The 12,163-nt window shown below is 40.3% G+C and overlaps 1 protein-coding gene across 2 annotated transcripts in view; it reads left to right on the top strand.

The window, feature by feature from the left end:
* The window catches only part of LOC121385007 (probable 39S ribosomal protein L24, mitochondrial), a 62,367-nt gene extending 52,895 nt beyond the window's left edge, over nt 1–9,472 (top strand). For both annotated transcript variants that reach the window (XM_041515535.1, XM_041515544.1), the window contains exons 3-6: nt 933–1,028; nt 4,349–4,455; nt 6,039–6,178; nt 8,197–9,472. In XM_041515535.1, the coding sequence (XP_041371469.1) occupies nt 4,388–4,455; nt 6,039–6,178; nt 8,197–8,333 (345 nt within the window). In that variant the 5' untranslated portion in view covers nt 933–1,028; nt 4,349–4,387 and the 3' untranslated portion in view covers nt 8,334–9,472. The remainder of the gene's footprint in view (nt 1–932; nt 1,029–4,348; nt 4,456–6,038; nt 6,179–8,196) is intronic.
* Nucleotides 9,473–12,163: the final 2,691 nt, after the last annotated feature.

Genomic DNA, 12,163 nt, shown 5'->3' with positions numbered 1-12,163 from the left:
AAGTGAATGTCTGGTATAGCTGCTAGTTGCAGTCCTTCAGTGAAATAGGTACCAGCAGAGTAGCAGACCTTCAGTATGATGTACCTTTGAAGGAAGGAAGGAAATGGTTTATTTAATGACGCACTCGACACATTTTATTTACGGCTATATGGTTAAGGACCACACGGATATTGAGGGAGGAAACCTGCTGTCGCCACTTCATGGGCTACTCTTTTCAATTAGCAGCAAGGGATCTTTTATATGCACCATCCCATAGACAGGATAGCACATACCACAGCCTTTGATGTACCAGTCGTGGTGTACTGGCTGGAGCAAGAAAAAGTGTACCTTTGAAGACCTTGACATGAAAATAATTGAGTGATTAATTGCTCTACTAATTTAGATTAAGGGGAGCCATTTTTAGATTTATTGAATATTAAACAAGCTTCCATTCCGTATCATGGTTATGTCCCGAGTGGAATCATTTTCAGTTGCACAAACTTTAGCAAGTGATAATGAAAATTATTTCACGAGGGACATAAACATGATACGAAATGGTAGCGAGTTTACTATCTTATTTATTACCCGTAATCAATCTTAATTTATATCACTAACTCATTTGGTTGACGTTCCTGTAAGGTTGTAATGCAACAATCGGTGACGTCCAAGTCTTACGTCCCACTTGGCATACTAGTGGGACGTATCGCTTTGATATGTACCAAGATATGACTCATGTTTAAACTCAATTTTAATCTAAGTTTGTAGATTAACTAAACTTAATGTGCATTTCCGTGGGCTGAAACTAGGGTCTGTGCCTTTAAAAGGCCACATCTGACTTTCAGAAGAGACATACATGTACCACAGCTACACGTAGTTTGATCACATTGTCACTGTTGTGATTTACGTGCAAGTTGTTTGATCTTCAATGTGAGTGACTGTCGTGTTCGTTGTAGGTGGAGATTCTTGTTGGACGAGACCGTGGGAAGCAGGGGCTGGTGACGGCCATCGTCAAGGAGAGGAACTGGTGCTTTGTGGAGGGACTCAACTGTGTGAGTAATTTATAAAATCATTCCATTCATTTTTCATTTCAGTTTGTTTCCATGCCTATACAGCCACTAAAGGTCCAGATCAGGGTTTAAAGGCATACTGTCGCAGGTTTAAGGATCTTATTTCTCTAAAAATGGATAATAAATAAAAATTACATTAATTTTTAAAACCCAAATCTAGCTATTGCATCACCTTAACTGAACCATGATGGAGTGAAATCCATGTCAATCCTCTCAGCAATTTTAGTTTTTGAATTATGGACCACTGCCATAATTCAGTTATTTTTATAAAATCTCATTAATAAATGGAGTATGGTGGTTATGAAGATGGTTGAATAAAGAACATTTAGGGACAAATCAATTTTTTTTTTCTTCAGGTAATACTTTGTTAGACCATTAAATAGGTCAGTGGTCTGTGACAATATGCCTTTAATGGTTTGTGGTTATAGTTAGGAGCTCAACCATGTGTGAGTAATTTACAAAGTCATTTCATTTATTTTCCATTTCAATTTATTTCCATGCCTATATATACTCTTCAAAAAAAGAAACGCAAAAGGGTACAAATGGGTTATAACTCCGATTTTATGTTTCCTACCGGTTCATGCTTTGTGAATATAAGGTCATTGCATGTCCCAAACACATTCCCACGGTTACATTCGATAAAACGCAGCTACTGTAAAATAAAGTTTCAAAATGTGAATATTCGCAAAAACGCAGCCACGTGCAAACCAGGTCACCACTGCACGTGCGTTGTCTGCACGTGCAACATGAACCCTGACAGTATAAAAGTGCAGGGTGTTCGCTTGCCTGGCCTCTGTATCTGGCCGACAGTTGACAATCCAGGACATGCCACGTCTCAGTGAACCGCAGAGAAACAATGCCATCGGCCGACTAGACGCAGGCGAATCCAGAACGGCCGTTGCCAGGGCATTCCATGTGTCCCCAAGCACCATCTCCAGACTGTGGGACCGTTACCAGCAACATGGATCAACACGTGACCTCCCTAGATCCGGTCGACCACGGGTCACTACCCCCGGGCAGGACCGCTACATCCGGGTACGCCACCTTCGGGAACGATTGACTACTGCCACCTCCACAGCCGCAGCAATACCAGGTTTGCGCAGGATATCCGACCAGACCGTACGGAACCGCCTACGTGAGGTAGGAATTCGTGCCAGACGTCCAGTTCGAGGTGTCATCTTAACACCACAACACCGTCGACTCCGACTGCATTCATCGACAATGGCCTCAACTGCGATGGAGACAGGTGTGGTTCAGTGACGAGTCCCGATTTCTGCTCCGACGTCATGATGGAAGCTGTCGCGTGTATAGGCGTTGTGGTGAACGTTATGCGGCAAACTGCGTGCAGGAAGTGGACAGATTCGGCGGGGGTAGTGTCATGGTGTGGGCAGCCATCTCACACACTGGCAGAACTGACCTGGTCCACGTGCAGGGCAACCTGAATGCACAGGGCTACATTGACCAGATCCTCCGGCCACACATCGTTCCAGTTATGGCCAACGCCAACGCAGTGTTCCAACATGACAACGCCAGGCCTCACACAGCACGTCTCACAACGGCTTTCCTACAGAACAACAACATTAATGTCCTTCCTTGGCCATCGATATCACCGGATTTGAACCCAATTGAGCATCTATGGGACGAGTTGGACCGACGCCTCCGACAGCGACAACCACAGTCCCAGACCCTGCCTGAGCTGGCAGCAGCCTTGCAGGCCGAGTGGGCCACCATCCCCCGGGACGTCATCCGTACTCTGGTTGCTTCAATCGGCAGGCGGTGCCAGGCAGTTGTCAACACACGCGGAGGCCACACCCGGTATTGACTCCAGATGACCTTGACCTTGGTGGTGTGTCCTATCACTTACTCACAATGGACTAGAGTGAATTGTGAACAATCCTGCAACATTTGGTAATTATCGGACTCACCATTCAATAATTAAATCAATTCTCCAAATGTTACGACAATGTGGTTTTGCGTTTCTTCTTTTGAAGAGTATATATCCAATAAAGGTTCAAGCATGCTGTCCTGGGCACACACTTCAGCTGTCTGAGCTGTCTGTCCAGGACAGGGTTTAATGGTTAGTGGTTAGTGAGGGTCTCAACTGTGTTGTCACTAAATATTTTACAAAGTCATTTCAGTCATTTTTCATTTTGATTTTTGTCCATGCTATATCTAATTATGGTTCAAGCATACTGTCGTTTACACACCTCAGAAATCTGGACTGTCCAGGACAGGGTCTATTGGTTAATTGGTGGTGGTTAATAAGAGAGAGGTTGGTGTCATTATATTAATATGTCTCCCCATCAAGTGTTAAAACTGGCTCTGATTGGTAGCCGGTACCAGGATGTGAACCTAGAACCTAGCAGACTTGTGGCCAATACGTTAACCATTATGTACACAATCAAGACTGCATGGTAGTGTACAGTCTTACAGTTCAATCAATTAGATACTTCAGACACTGTAAAAATTATATACTTTCCACAGAATGACCAAAGACCTGTGTGTTGTTATCCAAGTGTTTGAGTCAAGAGTATTTTTGTAAGTAGGCAATGTAACTTTAAAACAACAACAATTGCAGTGATGGTTTTCTAAAGTAGGCTAAAATGCATACAGGTACATACTTAGGTAGTTTACCTCAGTACCCGTCCAACCCAGAGCGAGTTCACAGTTCATTTGGGACATATATTGCCACTACATCAACTTCTCTCTTAGCTGAGAAACAAGTCAACATTACACGATTCTGTTTCGTATTGTCCAGCCTGAAAGTAAGGACTGTAAATTGAGGAAATCTATAAATAAAAAGAAAGAAAGAAAGGTTTTATTTAACGACGCACTCAACACATTTTTTATTTACGGTTATTTGGCGTCAGACATATGGTTAAGGACCACACAGATATTGAGAGGAAACCCGCTGTCGCCACTACATGGGCTATGTCTCTTTCCGATTAGCAGCAAGGGATCTTTTATTTGTGCTTCCCACAGACAGGATAGCACAAACCATGGCCTTTGTTGAACCAGTTATGGATCACTGGTCGGTGCAAGTGGTTTACACCTACCCATTGAGCCTTGTGGAGAACTCACCGATGGCCTAACCACGACGCCACCAAGGCTGGTCTATAAATAATACCCTTTACTTTAAATATCAATAAGATATTTTGTTATAGGTACTATTGTAATTGATTGTTGCCCTTTACAAGTGCATGTACATATTCACTGAGCATTTCCTCTTTCTGTATGTACTGACATTCTTTTAATAACTTAATATGTAACTTTAATGATTGTTCATAACTGTATTTAAACAGAAATACCGATGGGTGAACAGAACACCGACACATTCTGGGATGTTGTTGAAAGAAGAGAAACCACTGTTGGTGACCTCAGAGGTCACTCTTGTTGACCCATCAGACAGGTGAGAATCTTGTTGACTTATCAGACAGGTGAGAATCTTATTTGACCCATCAGACAAGTGAGAATCTTATTGACCCATCAGACAGGTGAGACTCTTATTTGACCCATCAGGCAGGTGAGTATCTTATTTGACCCATCAGACAGGTGAGAATCTTATTGACCCATCAGACAGGTGAGTATCTTATTTGACCCATCAGACAGGTGAGAATCTTATTGACCCATCAGACAGGTGAGAATCTTATTGACCCATCAGGCAGGCGGGTATCTTATTTGACCCATCAGACAGGTGAGAATCTTATTGACCCATCAGACAGGTGAGAATCTTATTGACCCATCAGGCAGGTGAGTATCTTATTTGACCCATCAGACAGGTGAGAATCTTATTGACCCATCAGACAGGTGAGAATCTTATTGACCCATCAGACAGGTGAGTATCTTATTTGACCTATCAGACAGGTGAGTATCTTATTGACCCATTAGACAGGCAAGTATTGACCCATCAGACAGGCGAGTATCTTATTGACCCATCAGACAGGCGAGTATCTTGACCCATCAGACAGGTGAGTATCTTATTGACCCATCAGACAGGTGAGAATCTTATTGACCCATCAGACAGGTGAGTATCTTATTTGACCCATCAGACAGGTGAGAATCTTATTGACCCATCAGACAGGTGAGAATCTTATTGACCCATCAGGCAGGCGGGTATCTTATTTGACCCATCAGACAGGTGAGAATCTTATTGACCCATCAGACAGGTGAGAATCTTATTGACCCATCAGGCAGGTGAGTATCTTATTTGACCCATCAGACAGGTGAGAATCTTATTGACCCATCAGACAGGTGAGAATCTTATTGACCCATCAGACAGGTGAGTATCTTATTTGACCTATCAGACAGGTGAGTATCTTATTGACCCATTAGACAGAAGTATTGACCCATCAGACAGGCGAGTATCTTATTGACCCATCAGACAGGCGAGTATCTTGACCCATCAGACAGGTGAGTATCTTATTGACCCATCAGACAAGCGAGTATCTTATTGACCCATCAGACAGGCGAGCATCTTATTGACCCATCAGATGAGTATCTTACTGACCCATCAGACAGGTGAGAATCTTATTGACCCATCAGATGAGTATCTTACTGACCCATCAGACAGGTGAGAATCTTATTGATCCATCAGACAGGCGAGTATCTTATTGACCCATCAAACAGGCGAGTATCTTATTGACCCATCAGACAGGCGAGTATCTTATTGACCCATCTGGGTTATTGTTAGCGTTATGCACACAACATACTTTCATGTGTGCCCTGCATTGCAAAATAACTACAATTAGTACAGTGAGTTACTTCCCTTTAGTCTCTTTTCTTTCTGAAACTAGTTCAAGTTCTTTACCCGTCATTTGCATGAATGGAAGAAAGTTTTCGAAGTTGGACTAGTACACAAAAGCATAACTGACAACAATGGCTATGCAAGGATAGTGTATAAAAAATATGGTTCTGCAAATCGTTTCAACTAGCAACTGAAAGTGTGTTATAAAGCAAAGACATACAATAAAAAGTGACTACTGTTTGTTTCAGCAAACCAACCGCGATTGACTGGAGGTACACAGAGGAGGGGGAGAAGGTCAGAGTGTCTGCGAGAACCGGGAGGATCGTCCCTCTGTCTAAAGTAGAGGAAGACCAATCATACGATATGGTGAAAATCAGTTCATATGCAGGTCAGTGGCAGACTAGGTCACGTGTGCAGGTTTTTTACTGTCCCAACCAGTGCACCACGACTGGTAAATCAAAGGCTGTGGTGTGTGCTGTCCTGTCTGAGGGGGAAAAGTGCACATAAATGATCCTTTGTTGCTAATGAAAAAATGTAGCGCATTTCCTGTCGAAAATTGTATGTCAAATGACCAAATGTTTGACATCCAGTAACTGAAGATTAATAAATCAATGTGATCTAGTGGTGTCGTGTGTGCAGGTTTATTAATAATTTGACAAAGTTGATGGGAATTGCATGTAGTTCTGCTAAATAGAAGATAGTGTGGGACTTTATTCAGTGGTGCTGTCTGCTCGGGAGTCTGCGGCCTTAAATTAGTGTGCTGCACAGTTGGTCTAGGGTCAATCCCCATTGGTGGACCCATTAGGCCATTTCTCGTTCCAGCCAGTGCTTCACAACTGGTGTAACAAAGGCTGTGGTATGTACTATCCTGTCTGTGGGATGGTGCAGATAAAAGATCCCTTGATACTAATCGAAAAGAATAGCCCATGAAGTGGCGACAGTGGATTTTCTCTCTCAATGTCTGGGGGGGGGGGAGACGTAGCCCAGTGGTAAAGCACCCGCTTGATGCACGGTCGGTTTGGGATCGATCCCTGTCGGTGGGCCCATTGGACTATTTCTCGCTCCAGCCAGTGCACCACAACTGGTACATCAAATGCCGTGGTATGTGCTATCCTGTCTATGGGATGGTGCACATAAAAGATCCCTTGCTGCTTATCGAAAAGAGTAGCCCATGAAGTGGCGACAGTGGGTTTCCTCCCTCAATATCTGTGTGGTCCATAACCATATGTCCAATGCCATATAACCGTAAATAAAATGTGTTGAGTGCGTCGTTAAATAAACATTTCCTTCCTTCCTTTTCTCTGTCTCTGTCTGTCTGTCCATGTGACCTCGTTGTTGGACAAAATATGAACCATAAATCTCCTTCCTTTCATATCTGTGTGGTCCTTAACCATATCCGACGCCATATACCGGCCGTGGTGGCATCGTGGTTAGGCCATCGGTCTACAGGCTGGTAGATACTGGGTTTGGATCCCAGTCGAGGCATGGGATTTTTAATCCAGATACCGACTCCAAACCCTGAGTGAGTGCTCCGCAAGGCTCAGTGGGTAGGTGTAAACCACTTGCACCGACCAGTGATCCATAACTGGTTCAACAAAGGCCATGGTTTGTGCTATCCTGATTGTGGGAAGCGCAAATAACAGATCCCTTGCTGCCTGTCGTAAAAGAGTAGCCTATGTGGCAACAGCGGGTTTCCTTTAAAAAACAGTGTCAGAATGACCATGTTTGACGTCCAATAGTTGATGATAAGATAAAAATCAATGTGCTCTAGTAGCGTCGTTAAATAAAACAAACTTTACTACTGACGCCATATATCCATAAATAAAATGTTACGAGTGCATCATTAAATAAATCATTTCCTTTCATTTAAATTAGTGGGGGGGGGGGGGGGGGGGGGAGAGATCAACCTATCAACCTGTCTGAAGATGACACTGCATGTACCTAATTTTCTTATACTCTTCCCCACATCCATCTTTTTAAGAGAACTTGCAGAATCCTGACAAATCCCCCCCCCACCCCCGAGTTTCTCTGGATTTTTTTCTTTCAAAATTCATTACCTCATATTTGAGACGACCCGAAAATTGAATTTTTTATAGTGAGGGGAGATGGGGGGGGGGGGGTGGGGGTGGGTGGGGGGTGGAGGGGCCTTCATCAGCCTTTTATTTAACACATCTCCAACATGATGGTGATCAGTATGCAGACAGACATTCCTGCCCTTAGTCAGACCCCCAATCATATCGGAGGCTGGACTCGGGATGGGGGCGTGTTCGAAACCACAAAGGTATATGAGCATGTTAAAACCCTCTCCAAGTTCCAAGCAGACAGACAATTCACAAAACTTTTAACAGCTTTGTAACAACATATATAACAAATATTCTGAATAATTGATACTGCTTTTTCTTGCAGAGAAAGAAAAGGACACCAGAGCAGCCGAAATGAAAGCAGTTACTTTGAAGCCGAAACTGAGTACGTTTGAACAGGACATAATGGAACAGATGGGGATAAAGGAAGAGAGACAGCCAGTGAAAACGTATTGGTATTAAATCGAGGAGACATATTTACAACTGTTCACACCTAAAGACATTCTACCTGTGTGGATATCTTTGGAGTTGCTGATAAAACTGTGTGTATGTGAAAAGATTGATTGAATGATCTGAGACAGTACTTGTAGTTGACTTTCAGAGATGAGATGCTCAAATAATTAGGTAGCTAAGCTTATGTTGGCCATCACATACAGGTCTTATTTTTGTTGCATCCAGAACACCGTTTATTGCAAATCATTTTAAAACTAAAACAATGATTTTAAACTTGTGCATTTTAAGCGGTGTTCTTTTTATGGGATTTGTCATGAGAAATAGGACATGTCCTAATCAGTATGATTTGGACACAACTTGTCGGACACGATTTGATTGCATGTGACAAGTCAGTGCGACTAATCACATAATGAGAACACCCCTTTAGCCATTATGCCTAGGCTTAGTGCCGTGTATATTTACAGCTTTTGGTCTCTGCAATCTTCAGACATTTTAAAATTATTTGCAGTAAACTGTGTGTTCTGAACAGGACAAAAACCAGATCCTTATATGAAATGACCAACATACGATTTGCAGAGATTAACATTGTCAAAGATGAAACTGCCTTTGCATTTTTGATCAAAGAGGGGCTATTAAAGAACAGCATATGCATGTTGTAAACATTGATACGATTAAGGGTCACTGATCATGAAAAACCATTATTTTGGGTACATTTCTTCACACAGTCATGTTAATTATCTTGAGGTATGTTTGACTGGGAACCTAGATTTACTGTAAATTATCATGTATTGAAAAATATCAAAAATATCATTAGCATTTGTGTACAGTTGTACTTGGAATATATTGACTCATAGTGCTAACAATTTCTAGGCAAGAAAACATTTTTAATATTTAGCTAAAATTTTGTGGATAGCTTTTCATGTAGTTACAGATAAAGTTTGGCATTCATGGTGATTTACGCATTTTTGACAGAGTTATTGCCCTTGAATTTAGGAGATAAGAAAATGTTTTGGGCCCTGATAGGGGGCATGTATTACTTTAGCAGTACTCTCAGAATACTTGTTAGAAATGTATTTTTATAGATGATATTATCATGCAACATGTTTGACAAAGGAAATTAAGAATAAACTGAATTTTGACATGACAAATAAATAAGTTGTTGTGTTTTACTAAATGGTAGGGGGAAAAGACGGTACGGTGGCGACATAGCCTAGTGCTGAAGCACATACTAGAAAATAATATATAACGCCTCAGCATGTTTAAATGACCCCTCAACATTGCTGTTCGTCACTATATAGCAGGGGCGGGATGTACCCAGTGGTAAAGTGCTTGCTCGATGCGCGGTCGGTCTAGGATCGATCCCTGTCGTTGGGCCCATTGGGATATTTCTCATTCCAGCCAGTGCATGTACTACCCTGTCTGTGGGATGGTGCATATAAAAGATCCCTTGCTCTAATCGAAAAGAGTAGTCCATGAAGTGGCGACAGCGGGTTTCCTCCCTCAATATCTGTGTGGTCCTTAATCATGTCTGACGCCATATAACCATAAATAAAATGTGTTGAGGGCATTGTTAAATAAAACATTTCCTTCTTCTATATAGCAATGCCTTTTCAACACTGTCACTAACTGACCTACAGATAAATATCCCATACCAGTGCCCCCAACTCCGTCAAACAATAAAATATAAAAACACACACCAGAGGTGCAGAAGCCTTTATTCATCATAAACATAATTCCATTAGTCTGGTGCCATGTGAAAATGTGATGCAACAACTTGCTTTTAACAGGAGTGTGAGAGGACACTGTATTCAGTGTTTGTAGGTCATCTCAAAGAGGCCACGGCTTTAGATCGGACTAATTTTGGGCACAGCATGTTTTTGTCTTCTCATCATATTGAGGTGGGTTTTTTTAATGCAGTAATCTTATTAGCAGCTGCTGAAGAGTTGTGCATGTTCAGAAATGTGTATCAAGTTATTAGTCCACTACCGTCCAACACCATATAACCATAAATAAAATGTGATAAGTGCGTCATTAAATAAAACATTTCCTTTTAGTCCACTACCGATCCAATCTGAGACACTAGGTTTCATCTCCTGTCTGTCTGTCCCACATATAGTTTTCCAGATGTTTCTTTTCACAATGTCTCAAAGTATTGAGCTTAAATTTTGTGAATAGCTTTATAATGTACCGTTAAAGATAAAAAAGTTAGACTTGAATGGCGATTTACCCATTTTTGACACTCGTAACCCTTGAACTTAGCAGATGCCAAATTTTGTTTTCCGAACTGGTTTTTAGCAATGCCTCAAGATATTGAGCTGAAAGTTTGTATATACATGTAGCTTTATCATGTACTGTTGCAGATAAAGTTTTACTTTCATTGTAATTCATACATTTTTCACAGTTATGGCCCTTGAAGTGAGGCCCGATAGAGGATGTATATTGGTTTTAAATTAGTACTCTCAGAATGCTGGTTTTAATCTAATTAAAACTTGACATTTCAGTGGTTTTGAGGTGAAATGTGCTCAATTTGGACATGATTATTTTGGGCACAGCATTTATTGCCTTGATACTGGTGTGATCTAAAGCCATGCATGCAAAAAAACCTAACACGAGAAACATTATTGACAACAAGCAATAGATTATCTTTAGATGATTCTACACTTACGCACTTACATGTAATCAACACCACTTACATGTAATCAACACCGTAACACAAAACATTTTTCAAAAAAATACGCTCACAAATGTTTTGAACACATTCAAAAATTCTTAAAACTAATTTATCAAGAACACAACTCAGCATTAATGTACAGTATGTTTGTCTGGAGCGTAATAAAACTAGACCATTATAATTTGAAAAATACAAACACTAAAGTATGTACACGACTTAAAATTTCAATCAAATATTAAAGTACATCACAAATAAAGCTTAGTGTATCTAAAGTATAAGCAAATAATAAAGAATTCCACAGTGTAACCGTCCATCTTCTATTTGTTGAAACCTTTGGAAGATGCTGAACATTTTGCAACAGACGACATACTCTATAATACCAAAATATCACAATTACTTTAAAATGCAACACTTTTATTACTGTGTGATTCTATGCTTAGTCCAAGAAAATATTTGTATAGTTAAATCTGATCAAAACTTCGTTGTTAATAGTAAATGTTTTGATATAATTAACCAGTCACCATTTTGCTTTCTTCTCTGGTAATCAGGTTCTAAATAATGTAAGAATAATAAACCATAATACTTTTATGATCTTTATTACTCCTCACCCCACCTCCTCGCTTTGTTAGCATTCTGGAAATATTTAAATTATTACGTTTCTATCTTGATTTGTTAAAAAAAAAAAAATATGTAACTTTTTGCCTGTATGTAAAAAGAAAAAGAAAAGATAATTATGTTTTTTTTACTGAAATCACATAAGAATTCTGATTAAGTCACATACTGAAATGTTATTGGTTATAGTACTGGTACAAAAAAGTGTTCTTCTTCCACAACTTTATTAATTTTAAACAAATTGTTTAGTAGATTAGGTTTTGTAATGACAGTTTAAACTGTATTGGCTGCTTGACAGTCCAATGTATATAGAATTATTCAAAGATTAAACCAGCTCATATATTAAGATTATAAATTTCATTACTGACCACTGTTTATGAAAGTATCTATGCATGGTGGTAATTCTAAATGTACCAAATTTTACGAAGTTTCTTTAAAGAAAGAAAGAAAAACAAATAATAATACCAGCACAGTTTAAATTATTTTCATCATAAAAAAGAAAGAAAAAGTTAGTTTTTTTTGTTTAACGACACCACTAGAGCACATTGATTTATTA

This window comes from Gigantopelta aegis, chromosome 2 (genome assembly GCF_016097555.1).
Source record: "Gigantopelta aegis isolate Gae_Host chromosome 2, Gae_host_genome, whole genome shotgun sequence".
Taxonomy (NCBI): Eukaryota; Metazoa; Mollusca; class Gastropoda; order Neomphalida; family Peltospiridae; genus Gigantopelta; species Gigantopelta aegis.
This window is presented reverse-complemented; position numbering and strand designations above follow the sequence as displayed.